A 21090-nucleotide genomic window follows, 5' to 3' on the forward strand; every position below is an offset into this window, starting at 1 on the left:
CCTAGGTTCAAATGTGACCTGTCACTTCCTAGTTGGGTGACCTTGGGCAAGTCACTTTATAATTCCTTTGACATGGTATTAATACAAACTTGATTTCTAAGGTGGAAGATAATGGCTGTGAAGGAAAACTAAAAGAAAAGGGAAATTAGATGAAGTCATGCAATAGTGTAGACAGTGGGAGTAGAACTTTATTTTTCATAATTCAGAAGGAAGGAGGCAGGAGAGTGGGGATCTGATTCACTTCATTCTGATTAGAAATGGATAAAAGCGGTTACATATACATGTGCCCATAATTTTTTGTTTGTCATGCTTTACAGTGAAGCAAATAGGAATTTGAGGGAGAATGATGTTTGGGAGGGAATGGATAATCATAGACAAAATTTAATGAATTAGAAAGAGGCGAGTGACTGAGATGAGGGGAATAAGAAAGAAAAACAATGAGCATTACCTCATAAATGGTATAGTATGACGCTAACACAGTGAAATAAATATAACTCCAAGATGAATTTAACACTGAGGCTAGTCCTGTCTTCAGTGGACTGGAATATTTTCTGCCTTCTGGCAAGTGAGAGAAATCAAGGTACCCAAGGCAGCATACAATGTCAAATTATGGTCCCTAGGCCTTTTTGTTTTAAAGGTACTTTGTTCTCTTCCTTTTTCTTCATGAATTGGAATGAATAGTCCCTAATAGTGTACTGGTGGTAGTGTTGACAAAAATATTACATTTATGTCAAAACAAAATAAAACAAAATAGAGGAGTTCAGAAGAAAAGAAAGCTTAGGCAAGCAAAAACAGTTTTCAAAGTAAACATTTCATAAAATTAAATCATTCAGGTATGGTCTCATAGAATTAGTCTTTCAGGTCTTTTTGGTGCTCATACTTAGGTTAAAACAAATAAGTAATATTTGGGATGGAATTAGGGTTTTTTATTTACTGAAGATTTGTGAATCGGCAGCATAAGAAGTGTTGTCCAAATGGAATGTCATTAAGAATAATATTATCTTTAAAGTACTGCATATTCATGGCAGGCAGAGAAAAAATCCAAAGGTGCAGAGCACAGGAGTCTTGTTGATGGAGATGAATGTGATACCAGGTAAATCTGTCATTTAAGCATCACAATATTCCATCAAATATAAGTGCTTTCTGATGGTTTAATAATTACGTGGTTTGTTTTGTTTTGGTTTGTTTTTCTGGGTACCATAATTTGAGGGATATTGACAGACTAGTGTGTCCAGAGAAATTAGTTGGCTAGGTTTGGAACCATCTCTTTTGGGTAATAATTATAAGGAATGAAGGATTAGTATCCCTAACAAAGAGGGTGCAATGGGTCAAAGCACCAATATTAGAAATGCTTGAAGATTGTAGGGTAGAATTAAGATCAGTTGTATGTAAAATCAAATAGCCACTGGTTTGAGGTAATGAACATGTATAATCATTGCAAATATTCAGGTAGGATCATAAGGGATGAAATAGAAGGACAAAGGAAAACCTCATATTACCTTAAAGGCCCATGCACACTTAAGATTTTAACCTCAGATGATAATATATTTGTTACTTGGCAACCATATTTGCCATATTCTTATCTCAAGGATGTCATGTATGATAAATTATTCTTTTATACCTTTTATATCTCTTTCCTCCCTTCAGTGTTTCCTGGCTCTCATTTCCAGGTTGCTTTTGGAATTTTTAAATGTTTGGCTTTGAAACTTAATTGTGGAAGTTATGCTATCATTTTTTCCCATGACATTTATTGTAAATATGTTCAACCTAGCACCTGTGATTTTTTTTTCCTTCCCTCCCACTACTCCCCATTTTTTGTGTAGAAAATGTTTGTTTATACTTGCAATCAAAATGATTTGTTTAAAGCACACGGTACTTTGGATATGTTTAAAAAGTATTTAAAAGAGTTGAATGGGACCATTCCAAGTTATACGTGAAATACTAGCAGAAGACCCCCAGTCAGGGAAAAGCTCCCATTTGATGCAGTCTTGTCCCTTTGATAGTTCTGTTTTTTCCTTAAGTCAAACCTAAATTGTCTCTTTTGAACTGATACCTAGTTTTCTTATCTCTGTTTATTGTTGTCAAGCATATATCTCCATTTTCACCACAAAGACCTCTTGTCTTTTCCCATCCTTATTTCCACTGATCTTCAAAGCTCATCAACATCCCAGTTTCCCTCCTGAGTGCTCTGTATCTTTATTAGAAAACTGCAAGAACATTCCCTGCCTCCTCTCCACTTCTCATGTAGCCTAAGATTATACCGATCTCTTTGGTGGCCATTTTTCATACTAGTAACTCATGGAATTTGGGTACTTGTGAGATGTGCCTGGAATTTCAAGGATGCCCATGTATGTATTTGAAAGTTTTTTCTGTATTTCCCCACTTGTGCTAAGAAAGAAGCTCTAGCACAACCTGAAGCACTATGATAGATTAATTAATTTGACAACTTCAAGTATTCTAATTTTGTATGTAGCTCTAGGGACTGTATAAACAATTTCCTTGCCTTTTACAGCTTCCAGCTATCTCCTGAATTCTACAGCAACTTCAAAGAGACTTTTGTGGAAAATTGCTGAATAGGTATCCAATTTGCCACTTTTGAAAGATAGCTTTACTAGGGGATTTGAAAATTTTTTATCTACCTTATCTAATAAATTACTCCTTGGTAAAGTATATTCTGTTAACTTATAGGACCTAAAAAGCAGAGTCGTCTTCCAAGGTAAAAGAGAAATTTGAAAGTTTTTTGGTTTGGCTAGTCAACTCCTCCCTATACATGTTCTACTTTCTTATGGACTCCAACCAATCTGGAGTAAACCTTTGTTAGAGATCAAAAGGCTTTATGATTTTAGATTAATAGATATGGGTTCATGGTTAAATAGGTAAGAGGGGTTCACAAATGAGTAAGAAGGTCTTATTTTTAAAGGAATCAGATAATTGAGGGAACATATATTTTCTTAACAAGTTTCTCTTACTTTTGTCTATTATCCACAATCTATATGGAAGAATTTACTAGATGAGCCGTTACCTAGTGGATACAAAGATCAAAGTATTTGAAGACAGTTTATCAATAACCATGAAGGGCTCTATATCTGAGGTATAAAAGTTAGTAAATGAAAATTTGAAGAGGCTACAATTATTCCAAAAACATTCTGGTAAGGAATTTAGAGCCATGTTCTATATTACTGAATTATGAATATTGACACTCTTATTCACAAAACTATAGCAATATAAGGCCTTTGCCTCAAAAAGGATCCATGTTTGCCAAATCTGGAGTAGCTCAGTTCTTTTGAGTAAAGTGGAAACTCATGAGATTTTAGAATATTGGTATGTGATCAAAGGGTTTGTTTCAGAGATAATCTTTAAAATTTTGTCTAAAATGGTACAGAGGGAAATGAGCAATTCAGGATAATATACAATAATAGCTACATTGTAAAGAAAAGTTACTTTGAAAGATTTATGAACTCTGATCAATATGACTCGACTCTTGATTGGTATCCTGATGATTGACATGTCTCATTTATTTTGCTATTTTTAATGAGGTCTTTAGAGATTGGATTTGTATATAGGTAGGAAAGGAATATCACCAAACTTTTTTTCAAAGAAAGAAAAATAACTTTATGTACCTGTTTGTTTTTCATATTTAATAATTTCCCTTAATTTCTATGTCCATAATTTCATGCATAACTTTTTTCTCTTATACTACACATTGGAGCTACCATGTTGATCTAATGTGTAGTTATGCTAAATATAATTTATTAAACATTTACTGTGGGCCAGATGTAGCAAGATTTTAAAATACATTTTCAGAATTTTATATGGAAATGCTCCTGTTTTTGTGTTTGTATAGTTTAACAAAAAGAGTGTGATTTGCTAATATCTGATGTGAAAATTGATTTATGATATCAATTTATGATATATGAAAATTGATTAATCACAGGTAAGGACTGTGTCTTCTCTTATACATTCCTTTCCTATACCTACATGAAAATATTAGATAGGAAGGAACCCTAGTCCTAGGGTTTTGAGAAATTTTCCTATATTGTCATTTATAGTCTCTGTTCTTTCCTGTAATTTACCTCTTTAAAAATAGTTTTAAGAAATCCCATTAAAAAATAAAAGCCTTTGAAATAAAATGACTATTTTGTAAACAAAAATGGAAAAATTTTCTAATATAGTCTAAAGCAACTTATATAACTCTTTCCTATGTTAAAGCATGTAAAGGTCATTGTGATGAGACTTAGATTATTTTGGCAGCAGCCAGAAATTGATTTGTAGTTAGTTTTCTCTTTTCAAAATAACGTTGCCCTATCACACATCAAGGGAACACAAGAATTTTGACAAAATTTCTCAATTTTTGTATATTTGCTTTTCCTTGTTTTCTCCATCCAACATTCATAGGGACTTGCTTTTTAGCTATGTGTAGAGACAAAAATGCATTTACGAGGGAAAGCTTTATGTTGAAATATCATTCCACAGTAAATGATGTGGAAAACAGAAAAGAACCAAAGGTAATTAAGTGGGAGATCCAGCGAATAAAACACTTGCACTTTAGGTGAAGGATAAAACTCCCAAAACACAAGGCATTATTGTCCTTTCAGAATGCAAGCAAGGGAAAAAAGCCAATGCAAAATGGGTTCCTGGAGGAGGTGAAACTTGTAGGTTGAGTAAGAAATATATTGTTGTCATGGTAAAACTCCAGATTAATTTCTGTAGTCAGTAAGAAACATTTTGATAAAGCCTTTAAATAGTTATAAAGTCATGAAACAAACTGTAAACTTAAAATGTAAAAGAACATCCCTGTTTTTGTTGTAGGAAACAGTATCTACATCATATTCCTATTTTAGGAACTATTTGGCCTCAAGCGGCTAGGAGATTTGCCGTGACTCTACCTAACACTCTGCTTCTTTCTTCCTTGTGCATTTTCCCTAAAAGTGAACACTATAATTATACAATCTCAAGAAGGCAAATTATATTTGTTGAATAGAGGGCTTATGGTGTTTGAAGTGTTTGGTAATGGTGTTTGAAGACTACCCCAACAGATTGCTGGAGGGGAAAGGGGAGAAATTTGCATTCAGTTGTAAAAACTCCTGCTTACCTCAAGCCTTTATATAAGCAAGAATCCAAACTTTTTATGGGTTTGACCCAACAAGCAAGATGTAAGGGGAGTAGAAATAAATCTCCCCACTCTTTCATTCTTCCAAATCATCATCTTAGATCTACTAAAGACCATTAATAAGAACATTAGTTCAACCCCTATTCTTGACCTTTGGTATTGCTAAGAAAGCTCTACAGTCACAAAGAGGCAGTTAATAGATAACCCCATATTTCTATCCAAGATCTTGTGCTTCCCTTCCCCATAGCTCTCTTTGAGGACATCCTATTTTCCAGATGGCCATGGATACTTCTGGCAGTCTAGCGGAACCTGTGGAACTCATCTTAAAATGTTTTTAAATACATATAAGATATGTAGGCTTGCAGTTGAAATTAGCTATACTGAACTTTTGTTTTCCCAGTGAACTGATTGAGAATCTCTCTTCTGTCCCTAGAGCAGGTTTTCTGGAGTGGTTCTGAGGCTTGACAGTTCCTGCCCCATGTAAGCACAGATGAGCTCCATATCTTTCCAATTTGATTGTGCCTTTCAGATTCACGCTGGTGCAGAAACACACAGTAGAATTTAACCAAGTGGCCATGGCAAATTCTGATGGATCGGAAGCCATGCTGAATAGAGTCATGACAAAGGACAACATTGGTGTGGCTGTGGTTTTAGAGGTCCACAAAGAATTGTTTGGCTCAGGTAAGTACCTATTTTAGGGAGCATCATAGCTGATTTCTGTTTAGTAATTTAACTTTCAGTTTGAATACATGTCAGGTAAGGCTAAAATGTGGCATTTTATGAAGAAAGGGAAGTTGTGATGCAAAGGTCCTTAAATAGTTTGTTCTAAAATGTCTATAAATGGGAAATAGATGAAATGTATGTTTTTAAAGTTTAACCTCTTATATTTAGCTGCCTTTTTTTGGTGAGTCGGTGCTTAGCTCTTTTACTTGCTATCCTAAACCTTAATACTGTCATCTACAGTCCAGAACTAGTTGCTTTATTCTTCCTTCTACCTACCTTGCAGTACTTTAATTTAAAAAATCACCAAGGGAAGTTGGGAAACAGCAGAGAAAAGAAGGCATTTATATAAATTAATTACTTTTTGTTGCTTCTAAGTAGCACCTTGGAACATATGTTGTATAGTGTGATACATGGGACCTTTTTATTATGGAGTGTTTACTCTTGTGTTCATGCCTTAATACATCTTTTCTTGTAAAAACGTAATAATTTATTTCCCCAAATTACATGCAATATTATTTAACTCTTTTTATGAAATTGTAAGATCCAAATTTTCTACCTCTATTTCTTCTTCATTCCCCCAAAACTGAGCAATTTGATCTGATTTGTACAGCTATGATCATACATACAACATATTTCCATGTTTTTGTGAGAGAATACTCATAAAATCCAAATATTAAAAACCAAGATCCAAAATGCACATAAAGTAAAAAATTGAATGCTTTGATCTACATTCACACTCTACTCACACCTTGGTATTTTCAAGACAAATAGAATAGTATAATTCTATGTAAACCTATATTCTAAATTCATCCTCACAATCTGGACTGTGATTTGAGTGCATTGAATGTTTGTGGGGAGGGTGGATTATGTTACTTGCTAACATTAACTTGAGTCCTAAGATGTCATAAATAATTAGGTAACGTAATTTGTTTGTTTAAAGAGTAGTATTTCCCAAAGGAAAATTCCCTGGCACTCAACACTTTTGACTACTAAAAAGAAGTCAAAAAGATTTTTATCAGATGGTTTTCGAGAGATAACCTTTGATAGTACTGATTTAGATATCGGTGATTATATTTTCATGGAGATTTTTACAGTTTTGGTTTCTTTTTTTTTTAAACTATTGAATTTAGGTATGAAGCCTATTCACGCTATAGACAAACAGCTTCTTATTGTGGCAAATGCTCACATGCATTGGGATCCAGAATATTCTGATGTGAAACTCATCCAAACTATGATGTTTGTCTCAGAAGTTAAAAACATCCTGGAGAAAGCCTCTAGCAGGCCTGGTAGCCCATCTGCCGATCCTAACTCCATCCCACTGGTGCTATGTGCGGATCTTAACTCATTGCCAGATTCAGGTATGAAAAAGAGATCCCTTCCTTACCATTTTTGTATTTACTTTTAGTTGATATATATTCGTAGCCATATCCAAATAAATGTATATCAGGAAAGGATTTCATTTTCCAGATCATTTAACTCTGGCATGACTGGCATTAAATCAGTACTTTTGACATAAAATCAGTAACTTAATGAGTACAAAATCATCCAATTATATATTATTGTGGTATTTATTGAATGTTAGAGTCAAATATGGTACCAGTTTCTGTTCTCTTTGGATGTAGATTCTTTAAACAGATTCAAAGCAATAATTTTATGTTTCTTTTTAAATTTCTGTGTGTGTGTGTGTGTGTGTGTGTGTGTGTGTGTGTGTTTTATCTTTCAACATTATTCTATTAGCGCTATTTAAGTTCTCCACCCTGTTCTTTTCCTTTGGATTTTTACAAACATTAAGTAAATCCTAAGTATTTGAGGGAAATGTAGTTAACTAGCTTCTTACATAGCCTGGTCTGTAATATTGCTAATATGATGGATGGCAATATAAAATGTTGCCAGATAACTTTAGGAAAAGAAGTAGTCTTGTTTCTTTGGCTTGCAAGAAACAAAACCCATTATTCTTCCTTGCTGCAGAATTTGAGGGGATAATTTGTGGGTTAAGTGTTCTGTGTTTATATTTTCCATAATATTTTTTATTGAGGGGAATTATTTTTAATAATTTAGTTTAACATCTTATTTGTAGACTGCCCTTTGTGTCATTCCACTTCACCCTTATACATCTTGCTTTCCCATCTAAGACTTTGATATCTAGTCGTTTGAAAAATCCCCAAACTTCCTAAAAAGGATACCCAAGTTGGGAAGATAACTTTGGCACTGATTGTCACGTTCATGGTTCATGAGACTTGAGTTTGATGCTGTGTGTTTTAAAATTCTGTACCTCCCAATGCAGCTGAGGAAGTCTCCAGGTGTAACAACTTTTCGTGCCACTGGACCCAGGCTTCCAACACCGAGAGAGTGGGGCTATCTCTGTGCATTAACTTTTCCTCTTAAATCTCCTTCACGCACAAGTGTCTTTGTGCACACTCATCTATCATGGATGAAAACACACAAAGACAATTGTCATCCTCGGTTACCGAGAGACTACTTACTAGTTATTGAGTGTCAGAATATATTAGTAGGAATTAGAAGATTATAGAACATTATGATCTCTTTAAGAGATAGTTTTCATTCAAAAGTCTGAGAAATTGGGAATGAAGCCCAAGTGAGCATTATTTTGTTAGCTTTATTACAGAATGACACCTGAGAGGTCCAGTTCCTTTTAAATGGACAGAAATGACAAATGGGGTCCTCCCTTCTATCTTTCCTATCATCAGGTGTTGTTGAGTACTTGAGCAGTGGAGGAGTGGCTGACAACCACAAGGACTTTAAGGAGCTGCGTTATAATGAGTGTCTAATGAACTTCAGCTGCAGTGGGAAAAATGGTACCTCAGAAGGAAGAATCACACATGGCTTCCAGCTCCAGAGCGCCTATGAAAATAACTTGATGCCTTACACAAATTACACTTTTGACTTCAAAGTGAGTGACAAAATTGGGGTTTGCATGGAATTATTATATTCAGTTATTTATTATAGTTCTAAGCATGTGTCCTGCAAATCAAGATTTTTATCTTTAAAACTTAATTTCATATCATGTATGGCCAAATTGTGATAAAACTTCCAGGAATTAGAAATGCTTTGAGTCCAGCCAAGGATGTCGCAAGGAATGACTGGCAGTATTTTGTGCCTTCTCTGAACCTTTAGTTGCTAAAATTTAAAGTAGCCTCAATCCTGATAGGACAGTAGAAAATCCTAAATTGAAGAATGAGCAATTTAGTAATATAATCCTGACACTATCTCAAGATGTCTAAATATGGCACTCCAGTTCTGTTTTACCACACGTTTTGTGATAGAACTTGAACCTGTTATCTCCAGTCAACTGTCCTTTTTTTCTCATTTGTGCTTTCCCTCTGTTCTCAAGTTTGCCTAAATGAGGAAGACAACATTCATTTAATGAAGTTAGATGGGACTCAAAATGATATTGATATAGTATCTCTTCCCTTAAAAATGAGAGCATTTTTACTTCCTAATTATCTTTCAACTAATATAAGGGCATTAGTAGATTATTTAATAATATGATTTCTTGAATGTATACATTGGGGATGGGGGATTCTTGTTATCTATAGCTAGATGTAGAAGAGATTATAGCACAGAAAGTTTTCTTGGATAATGAGCTTTCCATGACCTTTCTCTTTGCCAGCATATTCCTTATTAGATCTGTAAATGTCAAACTGACAATGAAAGTATATTCTTTGAAAGCCCTAATCTAATAGGGGTGGGTTAAAAAAGAAAGTGTGGAAAGAGTTGAGACATGAGCATAACAGTGTTGAAAAGAAGAAAAGTGATTTCTGAATTGGGTCCTGTAGAGTTCCTTCTTCATAACTGCTATATAGCCTTTTTTTTTTCCAATTCATTTTCCCTTTTTGAAAGAATATCAAACTCAAATCTGTCCTTTTTTCACCTTTGTAATGCCTCATGTCATAGATTTTCTGTGAAATGGATGCAGTACAGAGTTAACCGCAATGACAGATTTTGACCCATAGTATAATCAAATGATTTTAGGAAAGAATTTTCAATGGCTTTGTTTTAGGGTAAAGTTGGGCCAGTTTTCCTGCTTCAGACATTTACTAGCTGGATTATTCTAGGCAACTCACTTAACCATGTTTGCCTCAGTTTCTTCATCTGCAAAATGAACTGGAGAAGGAAAATGAAAACAGAATTTTTAACAAGAAAACCTGAAATTAGGTCATAAAGAACAAATTTTGTGATCCCAGCCTTTACACGGCAGTGCAAAAGTAGTTTTTCATTCTTGTGAAAATGTTTGTCTTAATATCCACTAATCAAAAAGCCAGCAGTCTTCGCCAATGACCCAAATAGTAGATTGTAATTGAAGGTTAGAACATCTTTTTAATAGAATGGAAGAGAAAGATAACTCGTTGTATTGTAGTCATTTTCATACGGGAAAGAATCTTCTCTCTGTTTGTAACTAGGCCCAGGAAGAACTGTTAGGCATTTTATGAAATTATCTCCACAGTTGCATGATAGTGAGAAGTTTTTTACTTAGTCTTAGTTGTCTCTGACTATGAGCCTCTAGCCCGTCATTGAACTTTTTATGCATATAATATCTAATAATGATAGCTAACATTTCTCTAGTACATTTAGATTTTCAAAGCACTTTTTTTTTATCAGTTAATTTCATTTTATTCTCACTAAATCCTGAGAAGTTTGTACATTTTACAGATAAGGAAAGTTCAACAAATGGAGAGTTTAAGGTAGAGCTCAAACTGACTCTCTCAAGCCAAATAGCAAATCATCATTCATGAAGCACCTAGTATATGAAACAAAGGGGGGGAAAAGACTGTTGTTCTCAAGATGCTCACTGTCTAATGGCTGCTAGGGTTGGTCCAAAGCAGATAAATAAGCTATGTACTGGCTAAAATATAATAATAGATGAAAGGCACTAGAATTAAGAAGAATGGTCTAATTTTATTTGGGTCTTGAAGGAAGCTAGGAGGGATAAGTGAGGATGAAGAGCCTTTTAGGTAATGAGAGCAGCAGGAGCGGAGAAGTGGAAGGTCTCGTTCAAAGAATACATTGATGGTGATAGCCTGCACCTATTGTGTTGGCAATTATTAGAAAAGAGAAGGGCATGTAAGTGGAGGGAATATACCACTTAGCTGCAGAAACAGATTGTAATGAACTCTTCCTTTGGTCTGAAAGGGCAAAGATGATCCTTGTGTCTGAGAGCACAGTCCCCAATTAGTTGTGTGCCCTGCTGCTCTCTGCCCATGTGCCATGCCATGCCTGAATCAAGAAGTTCTAAGCACATTGGGCCTGCATATATTCATAGCGATTAAATCCAAAGGTTTTTGTATCCTTTTTTTCCCCAGAAACATTGCGATTTATAGTACAGACTGAGTTGCCTACGTTTGAGGAGCTCTGAAGAGAAGATCCTTTCTCTAACATAAATTTTTTTTTTAGGAAATAGCACTGTTTTAGGCGTCTTGTTACAAAACATGTAGTTTCAGACCCATGTTTATTTTCACAACTAAGTTTATGTGTTTTTAAACATTCATCTGTAGAAGTCTGGTTAATGACTTCACTGTGCTTATGTGGTCAGTGGTAGTGTGGTAAAGTGGAAAGACTGTCAATCTGATGACCTCTGAGGTAGCTGAGACAGTCTCCCAGGCCTTGAAAATACTTATCTGTAATAGTGTAGGGGGTGTGAAAGCTAGATCTGTCCCTTCAGGTCTAGGTCTATGATCAAGCTTATGTTTTTAGAATTAGAAATGCTACATATTTCTTAGAAAATAATTTTTTCCTTTTTTTGTAAGTTAAAAAAAAAAAGTAGTATTTTCCCCAGCCATGCTAAACAGGTGCAGATGTACTTAGACATATCTAGATAGACCCAGTTTCTGAAGAGTATAAACCTTTGTGCTTGTAAATTTGGTGTTATTTTTAAAATATTGATTCCACAAAAATTGTTGCTCTAACTTTATGGTCTCCAATGAATTTGAAATGTGTTTGGCCTCCTACGCTCAAAAAGCAGATTTCATAAACCTAGCTTATTTCATTGACAGATTTTTAAGAATTGTGTATTGTTTTTATTTGTATCTTATATAAATTTTATTTCAAAGCCTGTTTTTGTCCCCTCCCTCACCCTACTCCCCATCTCTTTACAGGGTGTGATTGACTACATTTTCTATTCCAAGACTCATATGAACGTCCTTGGTGTCCTGGGGCCTTTAGATCCTCAGTGGCTGGTTGAGAACAACATCACTGGGTGTCCACACCCTCACATCCCTTCAGACCACTTCTCACTGTTAACACAACTTGAACTCCATCCTCCACTCCTGCCTCTTGTCAATGGTGTTCACTTGCCCAATAGGAGGTAGTGGAGCCCCACCCCGCAGCGCCGGGGATCTGTTGCTATGGACCTGTACAGTTGTAAATCAAAGTATGTAGGAGTGAAGTATGGCCATCCTTAAGCTGCTTCTTCAGGCTCCTTTCATTATTTGTTTGCTATAAGATTTTGCACATTTTGGTGCATATTGGTATTATTTGGCACTAGGGCTGGAACCAAAGTATTGCTCCCTTTCTGTGTTTCTAATTTAGTGTGTTTTAAATATTGGACCTGTTTCTTATTCAAAGAGTTAGCTTTCATAGTTGAGAAATGATCGGTTGAAGGTCCAACAATATGTATTTATTGCTCCCAGATGCATTTTCTGCCTAATTATACAAAAATGAGCTATCCATCTTTTAAAATAAAATGTTTTATTTTAATTACAATAAGAAAATTTAAAAATTGAATGGTTTATCTTGCAAGGAATACTTGTTCTTCTTTACTACAAAATGGTTTGCCTCTCCAGATCACTGCGCATTAGTAAGCCATACATACAAAATTAGATACTTGTATGTACATGTCTATCTGTATGACTGTAGAATCTACACACAAATACACGCTTTGAAAAGAAAGCACTTAATTGATAGTTGATAGTACAGTGTTTTGTTGGGCAAACCTTCTGGCATTTTGGGAAGAACACAAGCAAAACCCCTTTCATCAGTTATACAGTTCTTGGTGAGACCCCAAAGATCCATCTCCACTTGGGAAACAGTGGGAAATAGTCATTGCTACATAGCTTGAAAGCAAATTTGATGTATTTGAAAATGAAGTGCATACTTCCACTAGATGACAGTTTTTGTCTACATATATCCAAATTTTTTCCTTCCTGCTTGTTGCATAGTTGACCTAGAATGACAAGTGTTGCCAGTGTGACCTATAGGCCCTCTCTCTGACCTAGCCAGAAGACCCAGTTTAAGGAGGATAAAGGTACAATCAAAAAAATGTTTGCATGCATCCTAGGATGTGTGTGTATATATATATATTACTGAAGCAGCTGCCAGCTGGCCACTTTGGGTTTAGAAGGATTTGGGGAAATATACAACAGGGAGTAGCTCAATACCATTCCTTCAATTATTTTTCCTGACCCTAGCTGCCAAATAGCCATCATATGCTTTTACTCCTTGTTTCTGTTTTCTGTCAGGGTTGAATTAAGCTGCTGGTTCATTCCTGACTGTTGATGCTCTTTAAATGTGTTATTTTATGCCCAGGTGGTGGAAAAAACCTGTGCCTCAAGAGGCAGTAAAATATAATGCAATTTTGGGTGGGTGGGTGGGGGGAATTAGTTGGCTGCTTAATGTTAATTATGGCACAGTAATAGGAAAAGGTCGTGTCTGTGTTTTTAAGTTTTTCTTTATTCTGCTTTTTTGCTGCTATGAGAGTTTCTTAAAATTTATATTTTAAACTTTTCATGCACTTTACTGTTTCTAGTCTCAGAATGTGATATTTTTATTAAACAAAATTTTCCATTATGTGAGTGAAACTTTAAAATAGCCTATATTTGTCTCCATATGCAAGCATGTAAGTCAAAAATTTAAATTAATTAGTTTTAGATATATACAATTTGTTTCTTACAGATCTGATATCTTAGGCTGTCTAATAGTCTAATAGTCTTGAAATGATGCATTTCCTTTGTCTTATAATAATTTCATCCATAGTAAATTAATCAGGCTATATAAAATAATAATATTCACTGGTGGGTTTATTTTTGTGGGCATAGGGTTGGTGGGATTATGTGATGTCATCTGTGAAATTGCATTGGATGATTTTACTGAAATCTAAACTCCCCTTTCAAAAGTGCCTAGTGATAGAGGCGTTGTCTGTCATCTATTAAAATTGGACATCATTGTAGTTGAGTGAAGTTTGATGTAAATAAAATATTATTTTAAAAATGTTATAGCACCAAAAAAAGAAATCCTTAAGATAACAGATTTTCCAGGTATCCCTTCTTATATACCTCAATCATTCAACATCTTAGCCATGCAAGTAATTTGAGAGTAACTAAAGTATAGTACTGGAAAGTAGAATAGCATGAAAAACTTAATTGTGTGGACATTGCCTTTTTTTATCAGCTCCTGTATCTCATACTTTGTTTTGGGTGGCTTTTCTGCTCTGGAGGTATGCACTAACAAAACATTTTCCTCCTTTCATATACGCATGTTAATTAGCAATGTGAGCAATATTTCCTACCATACTTCACTCCCAATATTTTTGAGATGTTTGTATAAAATGGAATTTAACGTTCACCTATGATTGTATATGAACCACAGAGGAGCCCATTTATTAATAATAAACTTTTTTAATAGTTAAATGTTATGGGGAAAATAATAAAAAAAAAACCTGGGAAACATTGTAAACAGCTTAAGTTTATTTTGTGTATGACCGAGGCACTCTGTTGCAGGAAGGTGTGTAATTGGATTCTCTCTGCTTCCAAATGCACTCATTCAAACCATTTATTATCTTGTGTAATTTTTTAAACATGATTTGAGTAGATGTGTAGCAACTCATGTTGAAATGGGTAAATTGAGTTATGTTTTTGGTGGTGCACATGCCCTTGGGACCCAATGTCTCAAACTTCATGTGTATGATTTCCCTTTAGTCCTTATCCACAAACCCTTTGTCCTAATAAGTTCCCTTTGTAAAAGGAGTAGTATCTGTTTTGAGCTACCTGTTCAGGTGATCAGAAAAGCTGCTGTCCTCAATGTTGTCTTACTAAAATAAAATGTAGGCCCTTTGGATCTTTGATAGTACCTAGTGCAAAAGAAGAGAAAATGTCAAAATGTGTATATCTTCTAGAAGTGAAATATACACTCACATGCTTTTCAGTTTTTCAAATAAATGAGCTTTATGCCATGGAGCTGTATATCTTTTGAAAGAAGAAAAAATTGGGGCATTTTTGGTTCATGATTTATGCTATTTTAAGTTATCAGATGTGATTTCAATTGAAGTCGATCTAGTGGAAATCTGTGTTAAAATGATTGAAAGCAGTGTTTGGGAGAGGGGAAAATGTACCATTTGCCATCATTTGTCATTCAAGAGCATGTAGCATCATCTAACCTATTGGGCATCATTGCCCACCTCATAGCTTTACTCATTGTTGATGGGGAAAATTGCAGCATCCTCAGGACTGACATCTGAAAAAGGCTCAAGTCCTTATACTGCTCCTTGCTTGTTGACTTTGTTTTTCAAAAATGTGCCTGGTGTCAACTTTTAAGCAACAGCACTGCCTAAAAGCAAGCAGAGAAAAGAATCCCAACACCATCTATATAGGCAACTTTTTAAAATTCGATATAGTAAATCTGTTACAGATTTATGGTGTTTTATGTAAAAAACAATTTTGTATGAAGTAGCTAAATATTTTCATTTCATTACTTTGACGTAAGGAGGGTGAGCATTTGATATCACACATTGAAGTCAGGTATGGCACAATGCGTTCTGAGACCAGCTCCTTCAGCCCCCCTTCCCCCCAACCACCCCCCATTTGCCTAGTTCTAAGCTTCTTTTTTAAAAATACCTTTCACAAGCAGATATTTAATTTTACTAACAAGCATCCTCTGTAAATGTGTTAGGAGCCACTGTGTATTTTAGTTTTCCAAAATATAAAGTTCCAGTTCTTGACCCTATCTTGTGGGAATCCTAAATCATTACAATGAAGGAAGAGCATGAAGACTCATATCACTTGGTTCCATAGTGACTTTATTGTGTAGAGGATGGCACATAAAACCAGAAAGTTTATAAATATAATGTTCCATTTAAAAATTATATCTAGTATACCAAATATGTAAAATTTGAAATGGATATTTCTAAAGTCTCTGAAATCACTAATGCATTATATATAATTCCAGTAATCTGATAGCGGAAGGGGAAAGAATAGCACAGGAAAAATGAATCGATGGACATTGTCAATTAAATCATAAAAAATGATGCCTAATCAAGTCATGTCTAATTGGAGCCAACTTTTTTTCCCCATAAGTTTAAAGTATGTTGGCATTTTTCCAGAATAGGTTAATGATAATAGGTTAATAATGATAATAGGTTAATAATAAGAAAATCCTAATGTTAATATTAAAGATCTATTTCTGATAACTCATAAATTGAGTTTTCAGTAATAAATGAAGACCATTATATTTTTGAGTAGGCATGACTGAGGAAAAGCATCCTCCCCCCACCCCCCAACTCCCTTATTTATACCAACATATTATCTGGGAGTGAATTATCTAATAGACAGGGAAGGTTTTTCAGGAAAAGTGTAAAATAGAATTCTGGAGAGGCAAGCTAGATAATAAGAGGTAATTTTTAAAATTAATAGCTCTTGTTGATTTCAATAGATGACTCCAAACTTATAGAAATAATCTGTAGGGGAACATTTCTGAGAGCAAAAGATTTTTTCACAATTAATTGCTGAGACCATTTGTGCCTACCAGAAATTATTAATAGACTATATGACACAATAGTTGGAACTAGAGGTAGTTTTCATGAACAAACTTTACATGACCAGTTGGGTATCATTGGGAATGACAGAATGTGCCAAGTGATACGATTCTTTGGGTTACCTTGTGTGTTATCTTACAGAATTGTTCAGAAGACAGAATGGCTCCTGCTTCTAGTAGTTTGTGGTTGGTGGTGTTGAGATTTTTCCCAAGCTTTTAAATGATAACCGTCTTTGTATCCCTGAGTAAGAATCATGGTGGCCCTTTCTAAAAGTGACATTTGGTTGCTTCTCCTTTTTTGCCTTTAGAAATTTTTTTTTTACTTAATAGTGTGAGGTTCTTTTTAGTTGTTGTATTGTGCCATGTTTCCTTAATTTGCTTGTGATTTTTTGGATTTATATGATTGGCAGTGGTGATGTGTTAATAAGCTTTGGCTTTGCTTCTTACTGGGCAGTATAGATATATTAGTTTCAGTGTGTGATATAGTGTCTGGTTTATATTCACTGGAAACTACACTACCCACTCTCTTGCTTAACTTGCTTAAGAATATGTTTCCTACCTGTGAAATCCCTAAGCAGTGCTTTGCTGACTAGGGTGGGGAGGAGGGGTTTCATGGTTTCAACCCCCAATAGCCCTGCATCTGGACTGCTGCATTTACTGCACACTGGGATCCAAGATTGTTCAGTGTTGTGAGTGGCAAATTCTTCAACACCAGCAGCACTGAGAAGTGCACCATGGGCATTCGTACAGTTGTCCAAATGCAGGCCATTTTCTTGCGTTTAGGAGAAGCTGAAGAGTAGATTGCTGTAGGGATTATTGGTAGAATTTTGATAGCAATGAATGTTTGATTTTTAAATTATTATTGTTTTTGCTTTTTTTGGTATGAGTGTATTTTTTTATTTTTATGTTTTTGCTGAAAAGGCAAGGGCACTGGAAAAATTTACCGTGAATCAGCTTTTTTTCCCCTCCATTTTGATTGTTTCTAACTCTTACCCAAAATAAGTGCCAACACACTGTCCCCATGATGCTGGCTTCTCTACCTTCTTAACCATTTCAGGGGGAAGGGGACCTTTCTTTTTCATTGATTAGCAATGAAGAATTCATGTTGTGCACAACTAAGTCATTTCTGTGGATTGTTAAGTATTGTGTGACTATGGTAGTTAGTGGTTGAAAGGTAAGCACAGAAGTTTAGACTGAGTAAAGTTTTTCATTTGTTTTTAATGTTGTCGAAGCACTTGCAGATTCTACTGCCCTAGTACTCCAAAATAAAGGGGGGGAATCTAAAAGATTTTAAAATCTTTGTTTTGAATTTTAGGGAAAAGAAAAGCCCCAATTTGTCATAAAATGTACTAGTAATGTTTTAAATGTTAGCTTTTCTTAAAAGAAAAAAAGGTGAAAGTAAAGTTGAATGAAGTGCCATGTAATTACAGCTTGCTGATTTTTCTCTGTTTAACAGAATGGTTATCATTTCAGTACTCAATGTCATCCCTGGAGGAACAGTGTTTCTACTTTTTTGTTGGACACTCTCAGACTCAATCACCAGCTGCTTTATTTTTCTATTTATTACATTTGTCCAGTTGATGAGGTCTGGAAACTATTGACAATGCTGCTCAGCCAAGGTATTTTTCACAGTAGACACTGTACAACGTGTGCGTGCAAGAGGACACTGTTGGGTGTTGGTATTTTTTTAATGTGAAAAATTAAACACTAAACAAAGCAGTCCTGCCTTTTAAATCTTGTGGCAGCTCAGAAGGGAGGTGCTTATGAACCTTCACTACTATGTTAAATCACAAAACTACTTTTTTTCCATTTTGGAGATTGGGTACTGCTTACACATGCTGTCTAGGGGTAAATATCTGCTTGTCTTCTTGCACCTGTGTACTTTCTCTTTTTGTCCCTGCCCTTTCCTCACCCCTGTAGGCAATAAATGGCCATTTTGCAACTGCATACTCTTTGTCTTCATTTTTTGCTTCTCATTTTCTGTGGTGGTTTCTGTTCTTTTTCAGACCATGATCCAGCCCTCTGAACATTGCAAATGGAGAGGTTTGGGAACTTACAGAAAAGCCAGGTGGTGGGACAATGTCATGGTTAACAATTTTTATTTCTGAAGCGGTTTGGGGTGGGAAAGAAAAGACTATGCTAGATCCTTGGGGACAGGCTGTCTTGCATTAGAGTGTTCCTTCATTTCAGGTAGGCATTTTTTCAGATTGCCTATTAATGTGCCTATTAAAAGTAACTGCAGCTACTAGGTAAGTGGCAGTGAATAAAGTGTTAGATTTTGGGGTCTTAGAGACCTAAATCAAAGACCTGCCTCAGCTATTAAATAACATGTTACCCATGACAAATCATTTCAGCCTCATCTATAAGTCCTTGGCAAATCTAACCTATATAAATGTGAACTTTTTTTAAATTAATAAACAGCAATAATTCTACATTTTAATAAAGTGGTATAAAGTAATGATGAAATGAAATGAAAAATCTTCCCCCTTTGGAGGGGTAGACATTTGATTTTGTTGCTACTCAACAAAGACTCTGATAGAAAAATAAATTTTTTTTTTGGCCTCCAAATCAGACTTAAAATGGAGAAGGGGGGGACTTCACTATCACATGCTGTTCCCCTGTACCTTGGGATTTAATAGTCAATGACCTACGTGATAAATCACCATGCAGAGGATGTGGAAAGTCCTTCAGCCCTACCACTTAATAGCATGACCTATTAGAATTGCTATGCCCATCATCTGTGGTCCTTATCTTAGGCTTATTCGGATTGCTGTTGAAATAATAAGACTGTACAAAGCCTTGGGCTAAAACCACGACACTTGGAGTAAGAAATGTATTAACCACAGGCCATGAATTCACTAGATTTACAAACATTGCCAGGGACAGAAAGTGTGGAAGAGGCATGCATGCAAAGGACAGAAGCTGGAAATGGGTCAGCTGTCAGTCAAATGAAGATTCTGTTTGGAATGTTACCAGGAAAAGCAGTTTGGAGCCAAGCCAACGGTGACTGATTTTCTGGGACTTGGCTGAGGACTTTTGACTGATGGTGGTAACTTTGAAGGAAGAAGCTGGGTTTATCTCTGGGACTTGGGATAATCATGTTGGAGGTGACCTGGCTGATTTGAAGGCAGAAGGAGGACAATATCCTCCATATATCTCTCTCTGACTAACCCTGCTTCATGGTGGTAGTGACTGAATTGCCATTTCTCTCAGTATCCTCCAACCTAAGACTGACTATAGATAATAGGGAAATCCTAATCCTCTTACCTTCATCCTCTATCTTTCCTGTTTTCCCCCAATAAACCCTTATTTGAGATAAAAGAAGAGAAAGGAATATTTCCTCTGAAACATCAAAGCTCACTCTGAGTGACTTAGAAGGAGGCTGAAGAAGGGGGAAAGGGAAACTGAAGGGAAGCAGAGGGGAGGAAAGAGGATTAGAATAGGGAGGAGGGTAGGCAGAAGAAGATGCTACCTGATTTATTATCTAGTATCCATCAAATATACCCTCCAATATTATCTATTACAGTCTGGCACCCTGGGCTGACTGAACTTCACAATCCTAAAAACAAACAGCAAGATGTTCAAGTAAGTACTCTGTGGGGTAGTTGTGCTGGCAGCCTTTGGCTTACTGGATATATAACGTCCTGTATAGTAAAATGACCACCATGATTGTAGATTTGGTGGAATACCTGGACAACACCACAATGCTCACATTACAATGGATGTTCCAAAACGAAACTGTCCTTTGGCACATTGTGACTCACAAGTTTATATCATCTCCATGGCAGCCATACAGACTGACTTATTTGAAGAACATCTATAGATTTGTAATCCCCAAAAATGACAGCAAAGATAATGGTGGTGGATACTAACTTGGAAAATGTTATTATGAACTTATTTGAGGAATTTATCAAGGCAAAAGGGCTAGACCAGATTAAGGATATGGCCAGACAGATAGTGCACACAAAGAGAAAGACAGAAAGGCAAAGAAAACTAAAGCTAATGCAAAGGGAAATGACAGTGACACGGACACTTAAGTCTGATAGTGAACCTGAGAAAACTTTTCCACTAAAGGATATCACTAAGTTACCATCTGTTGTGTTACATTCAAAGGTGCATAGACATTTTACAACCCCAAGAGCTTGATTCCCTGAAGAAACGGGTTCCAAAATTTATTGATCAGCTTTATAAGACTCAGAACTCAAACATGCTTTCTGGATCTTTGATCCAGATTTCCAAGATGTAGAATTTCTCTTGTCTGAACTGTTTAGCCCCCATGAGCATCGTCAATTCATTGAGAAGACCAGGTCAGAAAACAACCTGACTAGTTGGCCCTCAGAGGAGCAAAGGGAAGACCTTGATTTTGCAAATCCACAAGCATGAACTACTTGAGGAAATGTAGGGAGGACTTGCTCCAAGCCATTAAACTCTGTTGCTCAAAGTCTAATGCATGGGTAAGATTTGATAAATTCATGCAAAATACAGGGGAATATCCA

The 21090-nt window shown here is 35.7% G+C and overlaps 1 protein-coding gene across 2 annotated transcripts in view; it reads left to right on the forward strand.

Annotated features, from left to right (window-relative positions):
• CNOT6L (CCR4-NOT transcription complex subunit 6 like) overlaps positions 1–18541 on the forward strand; it is a 71745-nt gene extending 53204 nt beyond the window's left edge. For both annotated transcript variants that reach the window (XM_016422998.2, XM_056803251.1), the window contains exons 9-12: positions 5640–5791; positions 6964–7191; positions 8542–8744; positions 11947–18541. In XM_016422998.2, the coding sequence (XP_016278484.2) occupies positions 5640–5791; positions 6964–7191; positions 8542–8744; positions 11947–12159 (796 nt within the window). In that variant the 3' untranslated portion in view covers positions 12160–18541. The remainder of the gene's footprint in view (positions 1–5639; positions 5792–6963; positions 7192–8541; positions 8745–11946) is intronic.
• Positions 18542–21090: the final 2549 nt, after the last annotated feature.

This window comes from Monodelphis domestica, chromosome 6 (assembly GCF_027887165.1).
Source record: "Monodelphis domestica isolate mMonDom1 chromosome 6, mMonDom1.pri, whole genome shotgun sequence".
Classification (NCBI taxonomy): Eukaryota; Metazoa; Chordata; class Mammalia; order Didelphimorphia; family Didelphidae; genus Monodelphis; species Monodelphis domestica.